Source organism: Phragmites australis, chromosome 6 (assembly GCF_958298935.1).
Source record: "Phragmites australis chromosome 6, lpPhrAust1.1, whole genome shotgun sequence".
NCBI classification, from domain to species: domain Eukaryota; kingdom Viridiplantae; phylum Streptophyta; class Magnoliopsida; order Poales; family Poaceae; genus Phragmites; species Phragmites australis.
Window position 1 is genome coordinate 11,758,661 of NC_084926.1, and position 24,128 is coordinate 11,782,788.

Genomic DNA, 24,128 nt, shown 5'->3' on the forward strand with positions numbered 1-24,128 from the left:
CGTTGCTTGTTGCTTTGAGGTGATGTCTGAAGAATTCAGACATTAAGCGTGTTCATAACATATTTTTTAGATGAAGGAAGTATAATTTTGGGTCTCTATAACAACATGACGTGTTTCACCACAATGACTCTAACCAACTGATCACTTCGCTTACCAGTACCTGCGCTTCTATGCCAGTCTATGATGATAGCACATGTCTGACTGAAAGCGGGATTCAATTCAATTCACCGCTTTCCTACAAAATCCAGGCCGAGAGAGACTGAATTCAATTCACAGATTTCTTACAAAATCCAGTCTTGTTCAGTCAGGTCCCTGCATTGATGTATGAACCAAATTGTCTAGCTTGGTTAGGGAAAACAGGGATACAGATCATTAGGTAGGAGTAGGACAGTCTCAGATCAGAGTTCGTCTTGCCCATGAAGTTATCGCCTACAAGAGGGGGCAAGAACGCCATTGGAGCAATATCACCTCACCGTATCACAGATCAGAAGGAGACTTGAAGAGAAAGCTAACCCTGCATTTGCTTCAAGCCGGAAAAACTTTTTCGAATTTTTCCATGGGGCAAAGGTTCTAATGTCATAGTTGTGTGTAATCAAAATAACCTCGTAAGCCTTAAAAGTCAGCAGAGGAGAGAAATGTGGCACCTTAGAACTCACAAATTTAGATCTGTGTAAAACAAATAGTGTATTGAGAAAGGGTGAAAAGAAGTACCTCATGATGTTAATTGATGATGCGACTAGATTTTGCTATGTATATTTGTTAAAAATGAAAGATGAGGTTTTAGATCACTTTAAAATCTATAAAGTAGAAGTTGATAATCAACTAGAGAGAAATATCAAAAGAATTAGGTTGAATCATGATGGAGAGTATTTCTCTAGTGACTTCGATTTATATTGTGAGAAACATGTGATTATTCATGAGAAGACGCCTTTCTATTCACCCCAATCAAATGGGGTTGCCCAAAGAAAAAACCACACACTGGCTGATTTGGTTAATTCCATGTTAGATACTGAGGAATTATCTAAGGCATGGTGGGAGGAGGCCCTGTTGACTTCGTATTATGTTCTGAATAGAGTTCCTCTAAAGGATAAGGGAGAAGGCCATCACTTTCTTATTTACGCACTTTGGGATACTTGGCGAACATCAATACCAATACCAATAACTTCAAAGTGTAAGCTCAGAGCTAAAATAATGGATTATGTCTTTCAAGGATATGCTCATCAGAGCATTGCTTATAGATTTTTAGTGGTTAAATTTGAGGTATATGATGTGTATGTCGATACAATGATGGAGCCTTGTGATGCAATATTTTTTTTAGCATACATTTCCTATGAAAGATTTACTCAGCATGTCTAGACTATCTTACGAGATAATTCGTAAACCCACTCCACCTATTGAGACTATTGATCAAACACATGAGCAAGATCCTAAGGAGGATGACAGTGATGCTCTTAGGAGGAGTAAGAGACAAAGGACTGCAAAGTTGTTTTGTGATGATTTCACTGTGTACCTTGTGGATGATACTCTCAAATCTATTTCAAAAGCGTTTGTATCTCCTGATGTAGACTACTGAAAGGAAGTAGTCCACAGCGAAATGGATTCCATCCTCACAAACGGGACTTGGGAGGTCATAGAATGACCATATGGTTGCAAACCTATAGGTTGCATGTGGGTGTTCAAAAGAAGCTTAGGCTTGATGGCACTATTGAAAGGTATAAGGCTCGGCTTGTGGCCAAGGGTTGTTGGAGGAAAATAGACTAACCTAAGGATAATGGTTGGCGATCGCTATCAAAGGTCCCTCCAGAGCCTTCAGCCTCCAGACTCGGTAAGAGGCCCTATCCACGGAGGCTACGAACCCCTTCGGGCCATCTCTCTGGCTCATACGTGGCCTTCCAAAGGCTCAAAGCTACAACAAGTACCCATAGAGCTTTCGGCCTCCGAACTCAGCAGGAGGCCTTATCCCCGGAGGCTGTGAACCCATTCGAGCCGCTCCTCCGGTGCCCATGCGGCCTTTCGAAGCCTAAACGCCCGTCACCTCGCATCAGGTCGGCTGTAGAGGGGGGTATCCTTTCTTCCCTGATATTATCTCTGCAGGCCAGTAGGTGGATGAACCAAGGATAACTAGCTGCGAACAGCAAGGGTAAATAGCTTTAACCTGCCAAGGTTGGATGCGACCAACCGACGGGGAGAAACGATCTAAAGCATCCTGGACTCCAACTCGATCTCCAAACGATCACAGAACCACAAGCTGGGACTAATCCACATAAAAGGCCCAAAAACCTGGAGCACGAATTAGGGGATCCCAAAGGGATCTCTCGCAAGCCCAAAAAAACTCACAAGAACAAAGGTGTAAGACACTTAGTAGCTCGGATGCAATACCATATATCGGTTTATCCAATCATCCCCCTTTTTTGCTAAAACATAGGAGGTATTTATACTAGGAACAACCCTCCCAGCAAGGTATGAACACAAGTCATCACGTTTGGAAGGTGAAAAGGAGCAAATTGTCGGTCATTCAATATGTCTTCTCGAGTTCTCGCACGTCTGTTTGGCTCCTGTGTAGTCTTCAGTTAAATGGTCATTACTCCCTCCTCGGAAGTCCAAATGACAAGCCATTTTTTTGGAGGTGAAAGTAGACTTGATAAGCTTTCTGACCATGTGTATTATTCATACTGATTCACAACAGGCTAGGTTCTGTGACTCATGGGAGTGGAGGCATGTGTCAGCTGACAGATCCGGTCTCCCGCGTAACCCATCTCCATCTTCTCGTAATCCTTTAGTTCCATAGTAGCCTCACGCATATATCTGAGTAAGAGCAATGTACATAACTTAGGCAATATATAATTCTCATCAATATTAAAATGTATTTCAGAGAGGAGCACGTTCACCTGTTGTTGTTGCTTCTTTGCCCAGTTGCGCGTAATTGGTCCTTCCAATACTTGTGTAACCGGTTTTGGTGTGGTGTTGGTTGAGATGTCCTTATCAGTTACCACGGTAGATATTTATCTTCTATGTAGAGTAAAAGGTAGTTATCCAGGATAAGATCCAGTAATTCGGTCAGGTTCTAGATATTTGTACATCGTTATAACTTGTACACTAAGCTACGTACTGCCTTATAAATAGGGGGTCGTGGTCACCTGAAAGAGGAGGTCAACAAAGGACACACTCAGCATAGCACGGAGGAGCATAATCACAAGTCTTCTTGTGATACTCCCCCTAGCCCAGTCCATATTTTTACTATCAATACATTTGTGGTGTTCCTTCCTCTCAAACTTCGTCTCCAAACTTGAGTCTCCTCCTTAGAAGAAACTCTCGCCGTACTTACTGGGGCAAGACGATCTCTTGCTCCAACAAGGGTTATACCTAAAAGGAAGGCAAAGACTTCTTTGACCCTTATTCACCTTTTGTGAGATTGACTACTATCCGAGTGCTACTTTCCCGCGTAACTCATCTGCATCTTCTCGTAATCCTTTTGTTCAAGAGTAGCCTCACGCATATATCTGAGTAAGAGAAATGTACACGACTTAGGCAATATATAATTCTCATCAATATTAAAATGTATTTCGGAGAGGAGCGTGTTCACCTGTTGTTTTAGCTTCTTTGCCTAGTTGCGCATAATCGGTCCTTCCAATACTTGTGTAACCGGTTTTGGTGTGGTGTTGGTTGGGATGTCCTCATCATCCTCCCCCTCTTGGAAAGGAGTCGTCCTCGACTCTATTGATCTAGAGAATGGAGAGAGGTCAGAAACATTGAAGGTCTTACTTACGCCGTACTCGCTTGGAAGATCAATCTCATATGCATTGTCATTGATCTTTTGAAGCACTTTGAAAGGTCCATCTGCTTGTGGTTGTACCTTGCACTTGCGTTGTTCAGGAAAATGATCCTTCTGTAGATGCACCCAGACTAAATCCCCAGGTGCAAACAACATCTTCTTTCATCTCTTGTTGGCGCGCATCTCGTACAGCTTGGTCATCTTCTCAATGTTGTCTCGTGCTTGTTCATGAATCTTCTTGACAACTTCAGAACGCTTGCTTGCATCAAAGTTAACATGCTCCTACATAGGCAAAGGCAAAAGATCTATGGGAGCAGTAGGTTTGAAACCATATACTATCTCAAATGGACAAAACTTAGTGGTCGAACGTATTGCCCTGTTATATGCAAATTTCACATGAGGTAGACTCTCTGCCTACATCTTCAGATTCTTCTCCAGGACAGCTCGCAACAACATTGATAATGTGCGGCTCACTACTTCAGTTTGTCCATCGATTTGGGGACAACATGTTGTAAAAAATAGTAGTTTAGTTCCAAGCTTCCCCCATAAGGTTTTCCAAAAGTAGCTCAGAAATTTGGTGTCGTGATCTGAAACAATGGTGTGTGGTACACCATGTAGCCGCACGATGTTCCTGAAAAACAATTCAGCAATGTATGAAGCATCATCGCTCTTATGACAAGGAATAAAGTGAGCCATCTTGCTAAATCTATCAACAATGACAAAAATTGAGTCCCTTCCCCTTTTAGTACAAGGTAAACTAAGAACAAAATCTATTGAAATATCTTCCCATGGTGCATTAGGAATAGGTAAAGGAGTATACAAGCCATGAGGGTTCAAACGGGACTTAGCTTTATGGCATATCTCACATCGCTGCACGTATTTCTCAACATCACGCCTCATCTTTGGCCAAAAGAAATGGCCAGCCAACACATTCTCAGTCTTCTTTGCACCAAAATGACCCATAAGTCCACCTGCATGAGCTTACTGCAAAAGCAAAAGACGTACCGAGCAATCTGGAATGCACAGTTTGTTAGCTCGAAACAAAAATCCATCATGCAAGTGATACTTTTCCCAGCCCTTTCCATTACCACACTTGGAATATGGTTCAGTGAAATATGAATCATTAGCATATAAGTCCTTGATACTTTCTAGTCCAAGAATTTTAGCATCAAGTTGAAAAAGTAAGGCATGGTAGATAAAGCATCAGCTACAACATTATCCTTCCATTTTTTGTACTTGACAATGTAAGGGAACGATTCTATAAATTCACTCCATTTCGTATGCCTTCGATTCAGCTTCAGTTGACCCTTAAGATGTTTCAAAGATTCATGGTCTGAATGTATTACAAATTCCTTAGGCCATAAAGAGTGTTGCCAAGTTTACAAAACTCTCACAAGTGCATACAGTTCTTTATCATAAATAGAGTAATTAAGAGTTGGTCCACTAAGCTTTTCACTAAAATAAGCAATAGGCCTACTTTCCTGCATAAGCACGCCTCCAATCCATACACCACTTGCATCACATTCAATTTCAAAAGTCTTACCGAAATCTGGTAGTGCAAGGAGTGGTGCTGCTGTTAACTTAGCTTTCAGCTCCTCAAATGCCTTCTCTTTTTTGTCACCCCATTGAAAAGGCAGTTCTTTCTTTAGTAACTCATTGATCAGGGCAGCAATGGTGCTAAATTCCTTCACAAATCGACGGTAGAAACCTGCAAGGCCAAGAAAGCTCCGCACTTGGCTCACATTTTGCGGAGGTAGCCACTCAAGAACAGCTTTGATCTTTTCCTCATCCACCTCCACTGATACCAAATGGTGGGAGCTCACTAGGGGTGCCCCGGTCACGACAGTAGGTGGATGAACCAAGGATAACTAGCTGCGAACAGTAAGGGTAAATAGCTTTAACCTGCCAAGGTTGGATGCGACCAAGTGACGGGGAGAAACGATCCGAAGCCTCCTAGACTACAACTCGATCTCCAAACAACCACAGAACCACAATCCGGGACTAATCCACACAAAAGGCCCAAAAGCCTGGAGCATGAATTAGAGGATCCCAGAGGGATCTCTCGCAAGCCCAAGAGAACTCACAAGAACAAAGGTGTAAGATACTCAGCAGCTCGGCTGCAATACCATATATCGGTTTATCCAATCATCCCCCTTTTTTGCTAAAACATAGGAGGTATTTATACTAGGAACAACCCTCCCAGCAAGGTATGAACACAAGTCATCACGTTTGGAAGGTGAAAAGGAGAAGATTGTTGGTCATTCAATATGTCTTCTCGAGTTCTAGCGCGTCTGTTTGGCTCCTGTGCAGTCTTCGGTTAAATGGTCATTACTCCCTCCTCAGAAGTCCAAATGACAAGCCATTTTTTGGATGTGAAAGTAGACTTGATAATCTTTCCAACCATGTGTATTAGGCATACTTATTCACAACAGGATAGGTTCTGTGACTCATGGGAGTGGAGGCATGTGTCAGCTGACAGATCCGGTCCCCCGCGTAACCCATCTCCATCTTCTCGTAACCCTTTAGTTCCAGAGTAGCCTCACGCATATATCTGAGTAAGAGCAATATACACAACTTAGGCAATATATAATTCTCATCAATATTAAAATGTATTTCATAGAGGAGCACGTTCACCAGTTGTTGTAGCTTCTTTGCCCAGTTGCGCGTAATCGGTCCTTCCAATACTTGTGTAATCGGTTTTGGTGTGGTGTTGGTTGCGATGTCCTCATCAGTTACCACGGTAAATATTTATCTCCTATGTAGGGTAAAAGGTAGTTATCCAGGATAAGATCCAGTAATTCGGCTAGGTTCTAGATATTTGTACATCGTGATAACTTGTACACTACGCTACGTACTGCCTTATAAATAGGGGGTCGTGGTCGCCTGGAAGAGGAGGTCAACAAAGGACACACCCAGCACAGCACGGAGGAGCATAATCATAAGTCTTCCTGTGATACTCCCCCTAGCCTAGTCCATATTTTTACCATCAATACATTTGTGGTGTTCCTTCCTCTCAAACTTCGTCAACAAGCTTGAGTCTCCTCCTTAGAAGAAACTCTCGCTGTACTTACTGGTGCAAGACAATCTCTTGCTCCAACAAGGGTTATACCCAAAAGGAAGGCGAAGACTTCTTTGACCCTTATTCACCTTTTGTGAGATTGACTACTATCCGAGTGCTACTTTCCTTGATTGCCTCACATGGTCTTATCATTCATCAGATGAATGTTAAGAGAACTTTCCTTAATGGAGAGTTACATGAGGAAATGTATATGGAACAACCCGATGAGTTTGTAGTAAAAGGTCGAGAAGGCATGAAATGTAACTTGTTGAAATCCTTATATGGTCTTAAACAAGCTCCGAAGCAATTGTCATGTCCCAAATCCATAATCACGGGATTAAGTCTAATCATGTGTCATTAGCATCATGCCTAAATTTTGGCATTTTATTTTGGCACACTAGAGCACTTCGTTTCGAGTCTATCGGATGAGATAAGAAAATTCGGGAGAGAAAGGAATAGAATTCGCGTTGGAAATATTTTCCTTCTCTTGCATGTGGGACCCATTTGAGTGGCCAACCACTCCGTTTACCTCTCACCCCCATGCAGCCATCCACTCCCTCACTCCCACCATGCTCTCTCTCTCTCTCTCCCTACCATTTCCAGCTGGCCAAGGAGAAGAGCAGCACATTCCCTCTTAAGCCCTCTCTCTTTCTCCCTCGATTCCTCCCTCTAGAAGCCGAATCGAGGTACGCATGTAGTATTCACACGATCACTAGCTCCTAAGATTCCCATCCATCCAATTCATTTGCGTTTTCCTGGAAGATTCAAGTCGTTCTTGACGTTCTTGGTGTTTTTGCTTGAAGCACGAGGAACCGCCGTTGAACTCTCTTCCCGGGCGATTTATTCGTTTCCTTCATCACCTGATGGCCACCAACCTTCACAATCACTATGGGTAAGTCCCTTAGGCTTTCCTTGGTAATAATGCATAAATTGGTGGGTCAATTTTGAGTTTGGAGCTAAGTTTGTAGAGTTCTTGAGTTCTTGAGCTTTGGAGCGAAAAGAGAGGATTATGATGAGAATTGTGTTAGGAATCATGTTGCTAGGTTCATAAGTGAGTTTTAGACTCTATGAACAATCTCAAATATGTTTCTCTTTGGTTTGGAGAGGCTCGCAAATCAAATCGGTCGAGTTTCCCCCCTCGAAGCAACCTCTTTGGACAACGCGGATAGTCCGAGTATTGTTCAAATTTTTCGGGTAGACCTGAAACATTCTGATGAATTGTGCTAAAAAAATCTTTAGGGTTTAGGGTGCAATTTGAGTATAGAACCTTTTGTGTAGTGTATATCTATTTTTAGGTGGAATGGATTTAACATGCGAATCAAATCGATCAAGGAAGATCATCGAGAAGTGCAATTCTGCCTAACCCAGATAGTACGGGTTAATTTGATTTAGATATAGCAGAGAACTCTTGCTCAGAGCCTTACCCGGACATTCTAGCCTAACCCGGAGGTTCTGGACTCAGCCCGGACATTCTGAGTTAATTTAAAAATAGCTAACCAAGAGCCCACATCTGGAGTACAACCCGGAGGTTCCGAGTTCGACCTAGTGTCTTCGGCCTCTTTTTAGCTTTTCGAAGTAGTTTAGATTGCAAAGTTTGCTATTATTTCGCATGTCTTGCACTTTTAGCTTGTTGTTATACATATTGTAGCATACATTATTTTACCTCATTCATGCTCATCATTGCATGCATTCTTCTTTAGTGAACAAAGAACTGGAGCATGACCCGAGCGTGGGCGAAGGTGATGCCAATCTACCAGAATTCTGTGCGTGTTGCGAGGGTAGCATTAGGCGGTCACCAGAGCAGCAATATAAGCGTCTAAGCTTTATGTACGTTATGCATGTTGTTGAGTTGATATTAGGTCTGGTATGGGAAGAACCTATATCGATGCATTCCACCCTATCTTGAGTTATTGGTGATCCATCTCCTTGTAACCGGGGTTTAACTTGATGATGGTCTAGTTTAAAAGTTAACTGAAATGCTTAGCCATACCTATATTCTTCGGTAGAAGTCGAGTGGTGGTTCAACCCCCGTTCATGAGCTATAGGCTTTAATTATTGTCACATTGATGACAATGTTGGGTTGATGGTGTTGATTGCATAAGTAGTGAGGATGAGGCGAGATATGGACGGTGTTAGGGGTGTTTCTCCTGCCCCGATGTGGAGTTCCCCAGGGTATGTCGGTAGAGAAACCCAGGCACCATAGACCGCTTATGTCACTTAAATATCGATCGTTATTGTAGTTGGCTCTAGCACTTACCGTACTTACCACATGTCGATCTATTGGTAAGATAAGTCAAATACCTCTGTAGCTATGATCATTTGAGCTTGCACATTGACGGTGTGAGCGAACGGGCTTGTAAGAGACACTTAAGGTTGCTCTGGGAGTTAACCTAAGTGGGCTCCGCACCGAGCAATGCATGATTCAAATGATTTGAGCTTATTAGAAAAGGTTGATACGAGTACCCCCTTGCACATAGACTTATGTGGTCACTCAAGCCATATAGTCCTTGAGTCATATGGGTAAAGTTGTACCCCATGTAGGGTGTAAAAATATTTTGAAATGTCACGCTCTCGGTCATGAGCATGCTTTTATCCATTTGCAGTAGTCGTAGAGTTATGATTTATGATTGTGGATTGAGGTGGTTGATGGGCTAATATGGTTCTTTACCGATATTATTACTATAGTTTCCTTTACATATATGTTTAGTTGATGGTTATGAGTTAGATAGTTGTGTTGGTTAAGTCTAGATACTCACACATGTTTTTGTCAAATTTTACTTTTGCATATAAATTTACTTAACCATGTGGTCATATTGTTGCTAACATCCCAATTCATAATCTTTGGAGTCAGGTTATCTATAAGTACCCAATATGGATTAAATCTTGCGAGCGCATTCGTACTTATGCTGCTCTTTCAAGTGCTACCGGTGAGAAGGAGCTGGTCTTTGGCTACTTCACACCCACCAAGGGTGGTGGCGAGCATAAGTAGGTAACTACTCGGAGATCTTACTTTTGTGATGGAGCCTACGGGAAAACTATGGATACTTAAGAACTTGTAATATAATTAAATTACTCACTCTTTATTAAGCTTTGTTGTGATATGATATGTTGGAAAGGTATGTGTTCTGATCTTGAGCACAAAACATGTGTCGGGACTACCAGAGCGGTATTATGATTAATCATTGAGGTCGTGATTAAGTAAATGATTGATTTAATGATTAATTAGAATATTGTTTGGACGGTTCCTTATAGCAATAGCATAAGAAATTCGACATAACTTTAACATCTGCAGGATTTTCAGTTAATGAGGCAGATAAATATGTGCACTATCTCTATGGTGGGGGTGAAGGAGTTATATTGTGTTCGTATGTTGATGACATACTGATATTTAGGACAAATATTGACGTGATTAATGAGGTCAAGTCTTTTTTGTCTCAGCGCTTTGATATGAAAGATCTGGGTGAGGCTGATGTAATCTTAAACATCAAGCTAATCAAAAGAGAGAATGAGATTACTCTTACACAATCTCATTATATTGAGAAGGTCTTGAGCCGCTTTGGCTACCAGGACAATAAGCTTTCTCCAACACTTTATCTCAGTGTGATACTTTGAAAGAATAATAAAAGTGGCAGGGACCAAATGAGATACTCTCAGATTATTGGATCACTCATGTACTTAGCTGGTGCTATAAGACTTGATATCTCATTTTTTGTGAGCAAATTGAGTCGGTTTACTTCTAACCCAGGTGATGAACATTAGCATGCTTTGAGCGAGTCATGCACTATTTGTTTGGTACTATGAGTTATGGTTTTCACTATTTTAGGTACCCATTAGTACTGGAGGGTTATAGTAATTCAAACTGGATATCTAATGCTGATGAGATTTATGCCATAAGTGGATATGTATTCACTCTAGGTGTGCTATTGTCTCATGGAGGTCTTGCAAACAGACCATCTTGATGATGTCAACTACAGAAGCATAACTCACTGCGTTAAACACAGCCACTGTTGAGGCACAATGACTATGTGAGTTGTTGATAGACTTGCATGTGGTTGAGAAACTGGTACCGGCTATATTTATGAACTGAGATAATCAGACGATTATTATCAAAGTAAACAGTTCTAAGGATAATGACAAACCTACAAAGCATGTAAAGAGACAATTAAAGTCTGTCAGGAAATTAAGAAACTCCGAAGTGATAATCTTGGATTATATCCAAACAGTTAAGAATTTGGCAGATCCCTTCACAAATGGATTATCACAAATGTGATAGAGATACATCGAGGGAGATGGGTATGAGACTCATGGGAGTTATACCATAGTGGTAACCCAGCCTATGTGATCGGAGATCCTGTGAATTAGGACCTGGAAAGAACAAGCTATTGGTCTAACTGAATGAGAGTACTTTACAACCTACTCCAGTGAAAATTCAATAATCTAAGAGATTTGTAAGGCAGGTTGACTATTGTCTTAATATGTTATTTTAGCTTTAACAAGTAAAGATGTTATCCTGCAGAGCATTCTTGAAAGAAAACACCTATATACGCCCGACCGTTAGTCACAGTTTGTGAGACTTGGGTAATCTCTATTAAGCTCATGAAGAGACCAATAAGTATGACTTATATGCTCCACCCACGGGGTAGCCTACATGTAGCCAAGTATTAGTTATGATTTCTGGTGAAACTTGTTTGTACAAAACTTGCAATTCAAGACATAGTCTATTGTTTAAGTTGTGAACGGTGTAGCTTGATGTTTTAAGTAAATATTTAACTTAACAGTCTCTATTGAAACACTAGTATATCAAATAATAGTGAAAAATAGACAAATCTCTATGGGACTGAGATGGTAGAGGATGGTTAGAATTATAGGAGCCCATATAATTTTAATAATTCTCAATAAATCTCGAAGACCCATATTACAGAGAGATGGCCTATGACGAGGTCACATTCTATTAGTATCATATTGCTAATAGAGGTGGAAATGAGAGATTTTTCTCCCAATATATATCTAAGGACCCCACCTCATTAGAGTGAGAAAATAGACTACTAATGAGAATAACTCTCAATATGAGAACACCCTTATTACATGAGTCTACATAAGAATTAAGATTTTTTGCCTCATCCTCTCGCTGTTGCGTTGTCACTGTAGTTTACTCCATCCCGGCATCGACACACTGGCAACTGGGAGAGCAGGTTTCCAAAACCCTCGCTCTTGAGATCTTGCATCAGGAGTGAGCGAATAAGTTTTTTGGGAAACGCTCCACTCAACTGCTCAATTTTTTCACTGCGGCTCGTCTTTCTGATTACTTGGGCATCGCACGCTGTCATCATCAACAAAACTAGCACGTCGTCAGCGGAATTGATCGTGACGTCAACACAGTGCAACTTACATCCTCAACAATCTTTACAACGCAGGATCAATACATAAAAATATGTCACTCATACTTTATTTTTTGCGATTCCTATTTTTTAGTAATATGAAAATATTAATTTATCAGTTTACACTTATAAATTATTTATAAATTAAATTAAACTTAAAGGTGCCTTATTTTTCAACATATTTTGTCCTCTGATTTTCATCCACGCCACAACCATCTTAGGCGCAGCATCTGGTCAATTTCTCAAGGTTAATGGCGCCCAATCCTCCGAGGTCGACTGGTCCGCATACACGGAGCCAATTGACTTTGTATTTGCCTCCTGTTAGTTCTTTGTCCCTCGCCGAAAGGAATCGTTTTCTTATTTTTTTTTTCAGCTGCCAAGATAGCACTGATTTAACTAGACTTGTCCGCCCTGGTTGGGTTAGATTGCTCCCGCTCCAGTCTGTTATCAAGCCGAAAAACTCGCGTCTCATTAAGTTTCTAGAAAATGATTTGGGCAGCTAGCATTGCTCCAACCAGTTGCAGAGTTGGACAGTCTGGAATGGATATCGCGCGTCATCTTCGCACCTTTTCGCCGAAAAGACAGCACTGTTGGACACTTGGATTGAAAATGTTGCATCCTGGATATTCCGACAAAAACCAATAGATACCACTACCTGGTGACACACTTCCATCTAAGCATCGACACGAACGCCATAACTATGATTTGCCGATATCGTCGCCGAAAGGATCCAGCTCATCAGCTCTGAGCTTTCCATATCACACGGCGTGGGCAAATGTACTTCTTAAAAACCCGACCTACCTTTGCAAATGCAGAAAATATCAGAGACAGCGGGGTGCCAATGGCCTATCGTGTGCGCGGTGCGCCCGTGTGGGACTGGGAAACAGTGGCGGATTCAGGATTTTGCGATTGAATATTCAGTATTAAAAAAATATTTACTTTAAAATACGAGAAGTCTATAGTAACGTAAATTTAAAGTATAAATTATTCATAGTAGAGAAGTCTCAACTAATTAAGAGAAATTACAAAATACTTAAAGAAAATTGTAATTTAACTTTGTGTTCCTTCATGGCTTGGAAGCGTTTAATGATGTTACTATCCTTAACTTGCAAAAAAAATTCATGCTCAACTGCTGACTGCCGAACTGGGCAGTCAAAATATGGAGATCATGAACTCCTGATGCTTGTTGCTGTGGTATGAGAAGGTGAGCTCTTTTCAGTTAATAGGCCGAGTGGAGGATGGATAGTAGTTTGGGCTCACGATTTGTTGAGTGATCTGATAGATTGAAGCAGCAAACAAGTAAGTTGGCCTAACTAGAGATATATATATGTAGTATAGCTGCTATATAATCAATTTTTTTCAAAAAAGTTGGGTATTCAACTGAATACCCATGTATTATAGTGGGTCCGCCCCTGCTGGGACACCGAGTGAGCTCGGCGCATAGCTGGGCGAAGCGGCTGTGCTGAGTCGGTGCCGTATGGGACGAAAGCAAATTTGATTCTATAAAAAATCTTCTCTTTTATGATGACATGTGTCTATTTTTTCAGTTCAATTGTTAGATAAGGAGATTGATAGTATAGATAAGGTCTCACAAAGATCTTTTTGAACAGGATCTTATAAATTTACCTCCGCGTAAAATTTCATGTGGTCTCAGCGACTTCTTTGGCCAAAGCCAGCGGGGACAAATGGGATGGCAAGCGGAGACTTCGGTTGTGAGGGAAACTGGATGAGAGGCGAGTAGGAGACCGTTCGGACTGTTACGCACTTCCGACTTTCCAAGTTCCGACCCCGAAATGGTCAAAACCAGAGAGTTTTCGTTGGAAAAGGATGTTGTTTTACCCACTGGATCGTCATGGATCCACATCGTCTGTGGCCCACAGGTTGTGGGGCCTCGATATGGATTTCCTTCTGCGGCGGCAGCTTAGAGGAGCATTTCTTTTCCTATTCTTCTTTTCTTTTGCTATAAAAGGGGAGCATTTCTTATGGTATGAGTGGGATCATGTGAACATGTTTTTATGGTAAAGTAGTATATATGAGCCATTGGATATGCATAGTGTCCTCCTCGGCTCCTCCTCCTCTTCCTCCTTTAAGCGCTGCTTATGTCCATCTTCTTCACTTTTCTAATATTTTTGCCGCAACTTTCGTATCTACATCCAACAGTGATAAGTTGCGGATGCAAATGATCCACATAATGTAATTACATTTGATGATAGGTGCCAAATAATATTTTTGCCGCAACCTTCATAGCTAGCTTAAAAAACAGTTGTGGTTATTGAATTTTAATTATTAGTTTTTATAACAACTTTTTAACTTCTTAACCCACCAAACTTAGAAAAACTCATCACGTTCTATTTTTTTAGCTTCTAATTTATTTTTAACTACAACCACTTTTTCAGCCAACCAAAAGTTATCAAAAACCTTAAACAAAAATCTGTCCTTTAAATAACTTATAGCTTTTTAAAAAAAAACTAAAAAAAATATCCACCAGAGTCTTTTCTCCTGCGTGCCGCTACCTCTTTCTTCACCCGGGAGAGTCCTCTCATCTCTCCATGTCGATCGCTTACATCATCTTCCTGCAGTGTTCTCTCCTTCTCGATGCGCCATACCGTGGTTGTCTTATCGTCGTGCCGCCAACAACTTCCATGCCACCACTGTTTCATCTACATCGAAGCCGCACATCACCCTAGACCTTGTGGAGTGACATTAGCTTCATCTCTTTTAGCTTCAATTAGAAGGTTCTTAAATTACCTTTTTCTCAAATTAAAAACACCCAGCAATCTATTATATTATTATTTAAGTGTTTAAAAGAGTCACCATGTTCGCTTTAAAGCTCATAAAATTACAATATTAATAAAAAAGAAAAAAGATCAAAACTACTTATTAGTAAGAAAATTTAACGGTCCAGATTAAATCAAAGAGTATATATTAAATACGATTAATAAATAGTTAAATTAAAAATTAAAAATTATAAAAAATTACCAATTCGATTTCCATATGATGTGGAAAGTAAAATATCTAAATAAATAGTCTGAATAAAATAAAATAAAAATAAATAATACTTAAAATTGAGATTAGAATAAAAAAGAGCATCCATATCAAATACTATAGTCTTAAAAAAATATTTAAATTAAAAGTTCATAAATATAATTAATTAAATATTATAATAATAAAATATTATAATAAGGCTATCTAAGTCATTAAGAAAAAATGTTGTTGAAAAAGACTACCGGTAGGTACTAGGTACTTCAAAAACAAACTACCCAAATCTCCATACATAAGATCCCTGGGCCTCCCTGGCATGCACCCCACCCCCACGTCTTTTGCCGTAACCCGGCTCAAGATTGTGCGAGCACATGGGCTGCTTCTTCGAAAGCGGCAAGCCATCCACCGTGCCGAGCCACCTGTCCCCGCAGCTCAGCGGCCGTGGACATATGAGGCAAGGCCTCCACGCCAGCGCGCGGCGGAAAGAAGCAATCTCCTGCGGTTGGCCGCTCGCTCGCCAGACTCCGGCCGGCCGCGCGCACGATCGAAAGCTCGTAACGGATGACACAGCCCCACGTAAAGCCTGGCCAGTTGGCGAACGTGGACCGCTGCTTTTCTGGCGCCGATGAGCCGGTTCTGACTCCGCGAATCCACTCGCTTCCGCTAAAGATTTCATCACACGGCGAGTTATAAAGCCTGCTGCCCTGCCGTCCCGAGCCACCTAACCCCTCCCTCTCTCTCTCTCTTCTTGGATAGAGAGCAGCAGAGAGCCATGAAGAAGACGAACGGTGCCCATGTGGTCGGAGTGCCTGTCACCTCCAAGGCGTACGCCACCGAGGAGGCGATGAGGGACCGGCCGGCGGCTAAGAAGGACGGCGATCGCCTTGCGGTATCTTTGACGCACCCGAGCCCCTACACGTCCTTCGGTTACAAGCACAGTACGTTCGCATGATCCCTCTAGAAAGATTGTTGTCCCTTCCAAACATTATGTGTTACAGTACTTGATGCTAATACTAAGTTCATATGTGTTACGTTTTCAGGCAGCAAGGGTCAAGTGATCCGCTGGGTGAACAAGCTGGGCAGACGGGCTCAGAGCTTCAGGGACCATGGTGAGTAGTCAACAACTTTTATCTTACTCCACCACAACCCACAACTGGCAGTGGGCGATCGAATCGTACGTGTGCGTGAACTGACGTGTTGTGTCTCACGTTGCAGTGACCTTGGGACCGAAGCTGTCTGAGACGGTGAAGGGGAAGCTGAGCCTGGGCGCAAGGATCCTGCAGGCCGGCGGCGTGGAGCGCGTGTTCCGGCAGGCCTTCTCGGCCGAGAAAGGAGAGCGGCTGGTGAAGGCCCTCCAGTGCTACCTCTACACCACCGGCGGTCCCATCGCAGGGATGCTCTTTGTGTCCACCCGCAAGATCGCCTTCCGCAGCGACCGCTCCCTCGCCGTCACCTCCCCGGCTGGAGACGTCGTCGCCCGGGTGCCGTACAAGGTGATGGTTCCCCTGAGGAGGATCAAGAGGGTGAGACCGAGCGAGAACGCCGAGAAGCCGGAGGAGAAGTACATACAGGTGGTCACCGTGGACGGGTTCGAGTTTTGGTTCATGGGGTTCGTGAGCTACCAGAGATGCTGCAAGTACATGCAGCAGGTGTTCTCCGAGCTGTAGCTTATGCCTCGATCAGCGTGTCCGGTCGCCGTGGAGGTCCGTGCGAGCGTTTATCCTAGAAGTGAAGTTTGTGGGCTACTGTGCGCGGCGACATCTTGTTGGAACTTCCGAAGTCCCGAACTGCTCCACCATTTTTCTGATGGGAGCACGTTCCTTCCTCTTGTGATTCGGATTGGTTAACAGTTGTGAGGTCTTGAAAGTTCTTTTACTAGGATTGATGTACCAAGGAACTTGGTTTTACTGAATGAAAATATTTCAACCGTTCTCAGAACGAGGATTAAGTCTTTTCTTCCCTCAGTCTTCACTCTTTGGGTATGGCTCATAAGAAAGGCTCCACATTCTAAAAAAAAGAAGTTAATGCGTGAGAAGCATACGACCTGTCGCCCCTCTCTTCTCGCTGGAGTCTGCTCCACTGCAAACCCTGCCCCACATTGTCGTTACCACCACCGGCAGCCGATGGTGTCACTGTCATCTTACCACGCTGGCCAGTGTCCACATGCCACCACTTCCTCCCACCTGGACTCCGTCCATCACCTATGGCCGACGGCACCCCGCCACCCGTAGTTCATGGAGGGGGTGAGGGGAGAGAGAGCAACACGGAAACCCTAACCCTAACTACTCCTATGAGCCTTCTGTGTGTCGTTTTCCTTGTCTCTAGCGGATCATTGATGTGTCCAAAATATACACATATAAAAACAATATTTTCAATGTAAAATGATATCATGTGCATCCTTATTAAATGCACTTTTGTAGTATATATTGCGTAAATCATGATAAACACGTGTAATACCTTGAGCATCGCATATTTTATTATTTTATCATATTTGAATAATTTTCTACTTATTTTTATGCTGAATAAATATGCCCTTGAACTCTCATGGATGAACCATGACAAAAGACCCAAGACAAGGATGATGTTAATTAGGTTATTTAATAGTTGTTGATATAGATCATCCCATCACACTTACTCAATCATCCACTTACCGTTACCCCAAATATACAGTTGCAACCGTAGCCCGGTGCTAAGAGGAACCATCTATATCAACAACTATTAAGTAATCCTAATTCACATCATGATTGCCATGGCCAAAGAACGACTCAACTACTTATGCAGTATCTAGACAACCATGCAAAGATAAATAAAGATGTGAAATTACAAGACACAATAGATTGATTAAAGATGCAAACACAAGTGTAATCCAGAACCCTCTAAGTTACAATGGAAAACTCGCTAGCGGTGGAGATGGTGATGGAGATCGACGCTAAGGTGAAGAGGACAACTGGCGGCGGCGGCGGCGTGTAGATGGTTTTGAGGCATGGCGGCGGCATGGAGATGGAGAGGGCGCCGCCTCTATGTGTGGGTGTTCCCCCCAACTGCTAGAGTTGGATCACCTTATATAGACATGGTAGATGGCCTTACAATCTATCCGATGTTATTCCAATCCAATCCAATAATTATTGGGTGATTTACTCCTTCAAAATATCTTCATGAAGTACAAGAAATCTCCCAAATAAGTTCCAATAGAATCAAAGTTGAAACAGATAAGTTAGGGCTTAAATCGGATCTTCTCGTGGCCTGTCGAGGGTTGGTACGGTCATGGGTGATCGTACTGAAGTCCTTCAAACTTTATGTGTTTTCTTATATGTAGTTTCTGTTCATAAATTCATAGAAAATTCATACTACTTTAGATGGAGACTATCTTTATATTAAAGTTACAACTCTCAATGATAGCTATAACTTTACTATTGTGACTTTTTGCATTTGAAGTCGTTTATGTGCCTAAATGATTAATATAAGCTTCAAACTATGTTTCGAGTACCTATAACTCCTTCGGAGTGGCTCCGACTTGGATCTTTTCATCATGGTGCATCCATAGGAGTTCAAGGACATATTTATTCTGCATAAAATTAAGTAGAAGATTATTCATATATGATAAAATATGCAATACTCAAGGTGTTAAACATGTTTATTGTAGTTTACACAATATATATACTATGAAAACATATTTAGAAAGGAGGAAGATGAGAGCATGTATATAAAAACATAGTTATTATGCATACATATTTTGGATGCATCAGTTGTGCATTAAGTGGAGTGCGTGGGACGCAGTTGAGACTAGCGATTCTAAAATCTAATATAAGCACGTATTGGCTAGCTCGATTATATATGAGCCCAATTCTCTTTCATGTTCCCGGGTCAACCCATTGCCAAATTGTGGACCAACCTTAAATTCGAACCCTTCCCAAGCCAAGACCACTTTGCCCGACCTGATTCGGCCCACTTCGGCCTAGTCTTTTAGCTAGTAGGGTATAATTTACCTTTAGTTGAACGGTTAATGCTGCACCTATGCACGGCATGACTTACATTCTTTCGAGCGAATAGGTCAGAGCATCTCTAACAATATAACCAACATATTGTTTACAAGTGGTTTCCCTATCAATGATAGATATCACACCGACAAATCCATCCAATGAAGTGGCTATAGCACGATCTCCAAGTTTAATATGTTCCACATGTAATTGAGTGTTACAAGCTATAAGCTAGTGTGGAGGGATGTGTGACTAAACTATTTGTGAATTAGTAGTTGACATCTATCCCTCCTCTTTTTCTTTCGCCACCACATAAGCTAAGAAACCGAGCTGAGATGTGCCTTGGTTTGATTGTGATGAATCATTGACAATATTGGATTTAAGTTGAACTTGGTTGGAATAAACTTTGTTGTGCGTAATTTTGTTTATGGCTAACCCAAGTTGGAGTTGGATTTTCTATTTTGAGTCCAGAAAAAATGAACTCATTGGAATATCCAATGTCCGAGAAATTGGCTTCACCAGATGATCTGGTGTGGTGCTGAAGCTGACACTAGAGCAATTCTGTGCTCAAGTAGAAATGAAGATCAAGGCACCAGATTGTTAGGCAATGGGCTTAGAGGGCACCAAACCATTTCCTGTAGAGAAGAAATTTTCAGTGAAAAGCATATATCTCACCAGATGATCTGGTGATACAATGCTGGTAGAGCCAGAGTATTTTCCAGTGCGTGACAAAATTTGAAATTGGAGTTTGGCGTCAAATCTGAAGAAGTCATCGTATAGTCTGGTGTGGGAGTTTGTGAACATCGGATAATACACCAGCATAATTTTTACAGAGAGATTGCATAATGAGAGTCTGGTGAAGATAAAGGCGCCGGATGATCCGGTGATAGGAAAGTGAGCACCAAAGCTTCACACCAGACCAATTCTTGTAGAAAGCATTTTTCAGTGCACTGAATGGGAACACACTCATCGAATGTTCCAGTGCTCAGTGAGTGAACACGCCAAAACATCCACTGCTCATGTTTTCTGCAGAATGGGTTTTGAACTAAGGATTTGTGTTATGGGCTAACTAGAGATATCCTTGGAATTTGGAGATATGTGTTTGCTTGTTTCATGGTGTGCAGGTGATAGATGCAACTTGATGGTCGAAGACGGGATGATCATGGCCAAGTGGGTGCTTGGTGCCAGACGATCAAGGAGACCGAACGAAATCAAGGGTGATCCTAGAGGTACATATGGAGTTCAAGAAAAGTATGGAGATGATGAAGGATGAAGACGACGTGTGACAAAGTCAAGCGAAGGGGATGCCGATGCAAGTGACAAAATGGCCTGATGGATCGGGTGCGGGAGAGACTTTCCGATAGTCAAGATCACAAGACGGAGGACACGCGTTGACATCGGAGTGCTTGCTTGAAGCAAAACAAGTGGCGGCTAGTCACACTTTGAGAAGCGTGCTAGGGTTTCACGGTTTGACCATAAAATCGTAGGAGGACTAGAGGGTCACGTTGTACCATCACGAGGCTTGCGTTGAGGTGAAGCTAAGTCGTGAAGAAGTTATGGCTGTTCGATGGAAGGAACAAAATCTGGACTAAAATGCCCCGATGGTAGTTAGGAGTGCACTACCGATGAAAGGTATTTTGGGAACAAGAAAACTTAAGGACCAAGGAAGCTCCCAAGAGCTATAAATAGAGAGGTAGAGCTGTGGGAGAGTCTTGAGCTATCCATTTTAGAGGCTAGTGATAGGTTTTGTAGGAGAGGAGAAGATAGACTTAGTCTTTATAATAGGTTAGAGCTTTTATGAGATAAATGATTGTGTAATCTATCAAAAATAGGATTGACCTCTGTGCTTAATGAATTTTATTTTCTCGCATGAGCTTATGTTCATCTCCTTCTAGTTTTCTTCTTTTGTTTCCCTTGCCTTCAGTGCAAGTTCTTCGATTTTCTTGTTAATTTTCGTTTTTCCTTTGAGCTATAATTTTTCAACCTTAGGAAGTTATTCTTCTTGTTGCTAGAGGCATAAACGTTCATATACTTATGTATTTAAGAGGGTATTGAATCCTCTTGCCTCAATACCATCAACTTGGAGAGTTTCTTCTTCCGATGATTGTCTTTTTGTTTTGTTCTTCATTCAAGTTTTAAGATTTTGTGCTCAAAGACATATAGAATGGTCTTGAATAGAGCCTATGATTCATATTCTATTCTTGGAGTCATGTTGACTTAGAACTTTATTTCTCGCTTTGTCTGTCTAAAGTTTATGCTTCCATTTGTGTATTTTTTTAGGAGCCTTGGGTGAATAAGGAGTAGGTCATCTATTTTACACGAAATTTGTAATATGCCTATTCAACTCCCTTTAATCACTTATCCCAAACATGCAATTGGTATTAGAACCGGTTTGATCACTTGTTGACATTAACCGGTTTCGTGATCCATGGGTGATATGGAGAAAAGTGGGAAGATTCCGTTATTCGATGGATGAGACTTTTCATACTTGAAGGTACGCATGGAGGCTTATCTTCTAAGCCAAGGAAGTGCAATATGAGAAGTAGTTTATTCCAACTATGAGATCCCTGTTGCTCGCACAACTCAGGTTCAAATTGAACAATATAAGGCCAACAATAAGGCTAGAAATATTTTGTTCACTAGCCTGAGTCAAAATGAGTTTGACATGGTCCAACAATTCCGTACTGCTCGAGAGATCTGGACTACTATGAGTGTCTTCCATGAAAGCACTAATCAGATTAAGACTAGACGCCAGAGCATATGCAGCTAAGAATACCAAATGTTTGTGCAAGAGTCCGGTGAACCTCTGGATGCTATGTTTGCTTGTTTTGATGGAATTATGAGCAACCTTAGATCCGCTAGTTTTTTCCCTACTCTGATCATAAGAGAGCGATCAAGCTTCTTTATGCTCTCGATCGTAGCATATGGGAAGTGAAGATCCCGAGCATTGAAGAGTTACCAACTTTTGATGAACTCTTCAGCAAGCTCAAGTCCATCGAGATAGTCAAGGTGGCTCAGATTGGTCTCAGAAACCCTCTGTCTTGAAACACGGTGTTGGTTTTTGAACTTAGTGATAACAACTAGTATAGAGGTGGTGTTTCTTATGCTAACACTTTATCTGGTAAATTTGTTTTGTCATCCCTTGTCTCTATGATAGAGGAGCAGGTGAGGGTACTTGATGATTAGGACCTTGCCCTTATTGTGAAGAAGTTCACTTGCTTCTACAACAACCACTAAGACCGGAGGAGGAGTGGCTCTTGAGCCTTCTTTAAGTGTGGTGACACCACCCACTTCAAGGCAAACTGCCCCAAGCTCAAGAAGAGGGAGGACAACGACCACGACTATAACAACCACAAGAAGAAGAATAAGAAGCCATTCTTCAAAAAGAACTGCAACAAGGTGGCCAAAAAGGCAGCTGTCGGTGACATGGGAACCAGGGGTCCCTAAGTCCCGATGCCAGGACAGCAAATGCCACGTGGCGCCTTCCCTTGGGGACCGTCTCCCTGAGGCCTGAGAAGACCCAGTTCCGGGAGGGGTGCTCGGGGCCATGAACAGTGGTCCCTGAGTACCCGTAGTTCCCCGAGGACCCGACAAGACACAGTTCCGGGAAGGATGCTTAGGGCCATGAACAGTGGTCCCCGAGTACCCGTAGTTCCTCGAGGACCCGAGAAGAGCCAATTCTGGGAGGGGTGCTCGGGGCCATGAACAGTGGCCCCCGAGTACCCAGAGTTCTCCGAGGACCAAGAAGAGACATATCCGGGAGAGGGCACTCAGGGCTATGAACAGTAGTCCCCGAGCACCCAGAGTTCCCCGAGGACCTGAGAAGCCCCTTGCCGATGGACCCCACAAGGGCTCAGCGGTGAGGTGTCAATTGGTGAGAGGCCCGATGCTGCATTTAAAGAGGGAGCATGGCCTTTCACTTCCAACCACTCCCCCCACGCCTGTCGTACTGAGTACGTTAGTCCCTGCCACCGCCTGGCAGGAAGGCGTAGGGACATTTAATGCAACGAGTCCCATCGCACGTCACCCTGCGCGGCTTGGAGATATCGTCGCTGGGCTCAAGACATATCGCCTGTCACCTGCTGTGTCAGACTTGCTCTGACCGAGCGGGCATGCAGGGTTGCTCGGTGGCTGCCCGATTGGCCCCCCTGCTGCACCCGCTAAAAGGTGGCGTAATGGGCGACAGGACCGGTCGAGGGCGCATTTTCAACCTCCTGTAACATCAAGCTGCAACCCCATGATGGTTGCTTTCCATTTATAGCTCATGGGAATTCGTGCCATCCTTTTTGGGCACGCCAAGCCTCCCCCGACAGGATAAAAGGGGGGTGCACCTCGGAGAAGAACAAGTTGGATAAGCTAAAGACACGCCAGAACGAATCAAAAAAGAAGAAGCTCTAGCACACAGTTAGAGGTCGGCACTTGAAGACCAAAACTCTAGACTTAAACAAAAAACCTTGTAGCACAAGAGATCCAGAGAAAGGCATTCCCAGAGCATTAATAACATACACACAGGAGTAGGATATTACGCTCCATGCGGCCTGAACCTGTCTAAAATCCTTCGAGCATTTACTCCCACTAGCAGCCGATCATCCGTCCCGCCTACATCTCACATATTCACATTAAATCCACGTACGAGGTAGATTCAGAATCATCCCCCCGGTCAAATCTCAAATGGGGTCCCTCAGGATCCCCGCTTGAGGAGTTCGTCCTCCGACAGCAGCCATACCGCCTCTAGGGCATTTGTGGTAGCTCTTGGCGACATCAACACCTCATCAAGTGAAGAGGAAAGCTCAGAGGAGGAGGAACCATAAGTGAAGAATAAGAAGAAGGTCAAGGACTTCACCGGCCTCTACTTCATGGTGGATGACAACGACAATGACAGTGATCCCGGGCTTGATCCTTCTAAGGTATTGCCTTCCTATGACTAGCTTTCCATCTAAGTCGATACCTTGAATGATGCT

General features: G+C 42.6%; 2 protein-coding genes across 2 annotated transcripts; one reads left to right on the forward strand and one right to left on the reverse strand.

The window, feature by feature from the left end:
* Nucleotides 1–3,934: 3,934 nt before the first annotated feature.
* LOC133922957 (uncharacterized) lies at nt 3,935–6,280 on the reverse strand. Its single transcript, XM_062368457.1, has 4 exons — nt 6,250–6,280; nt 5,316–5,480; nt 4,778–4,920; nt 3,935–4,054 (listed from the first exon to the last, which is right to left on the reverse strand). The coding sequence occupies exons 1-4, from the start codon at nt 6,278–6,280 to the stop codon at nt 3,935–3,937; spliced, it is 459 nt and encodes a 152-aa protein (XP_062224441.1).
* A 9,625-nt stretch (nt 6,281–15,905) lies between these two features.
* LOC133920459 (GEM-like protein 4) lies at nt 15,906–17,125 on the forward strand. The gene is made up of 3 exons (XM_062365079.1): nt 15,906–16,128; nt 16,231–16,299; nt 16,406–17,125. The coding sequence occupies exons 1-3, from the start codon at nt 15,963–15,965 to the stop codon at nt 16,855–16,857; spliced, it is 687 nt and encodes a 228-aa protein (XP_062221063.1). The 5' UTR covers nt 15,906–15,962; the 3' UTR covers nt 16,858–17,125.
* Nucleotides 17,126–24,128: the final 7,003 nt, after the last annotated feature.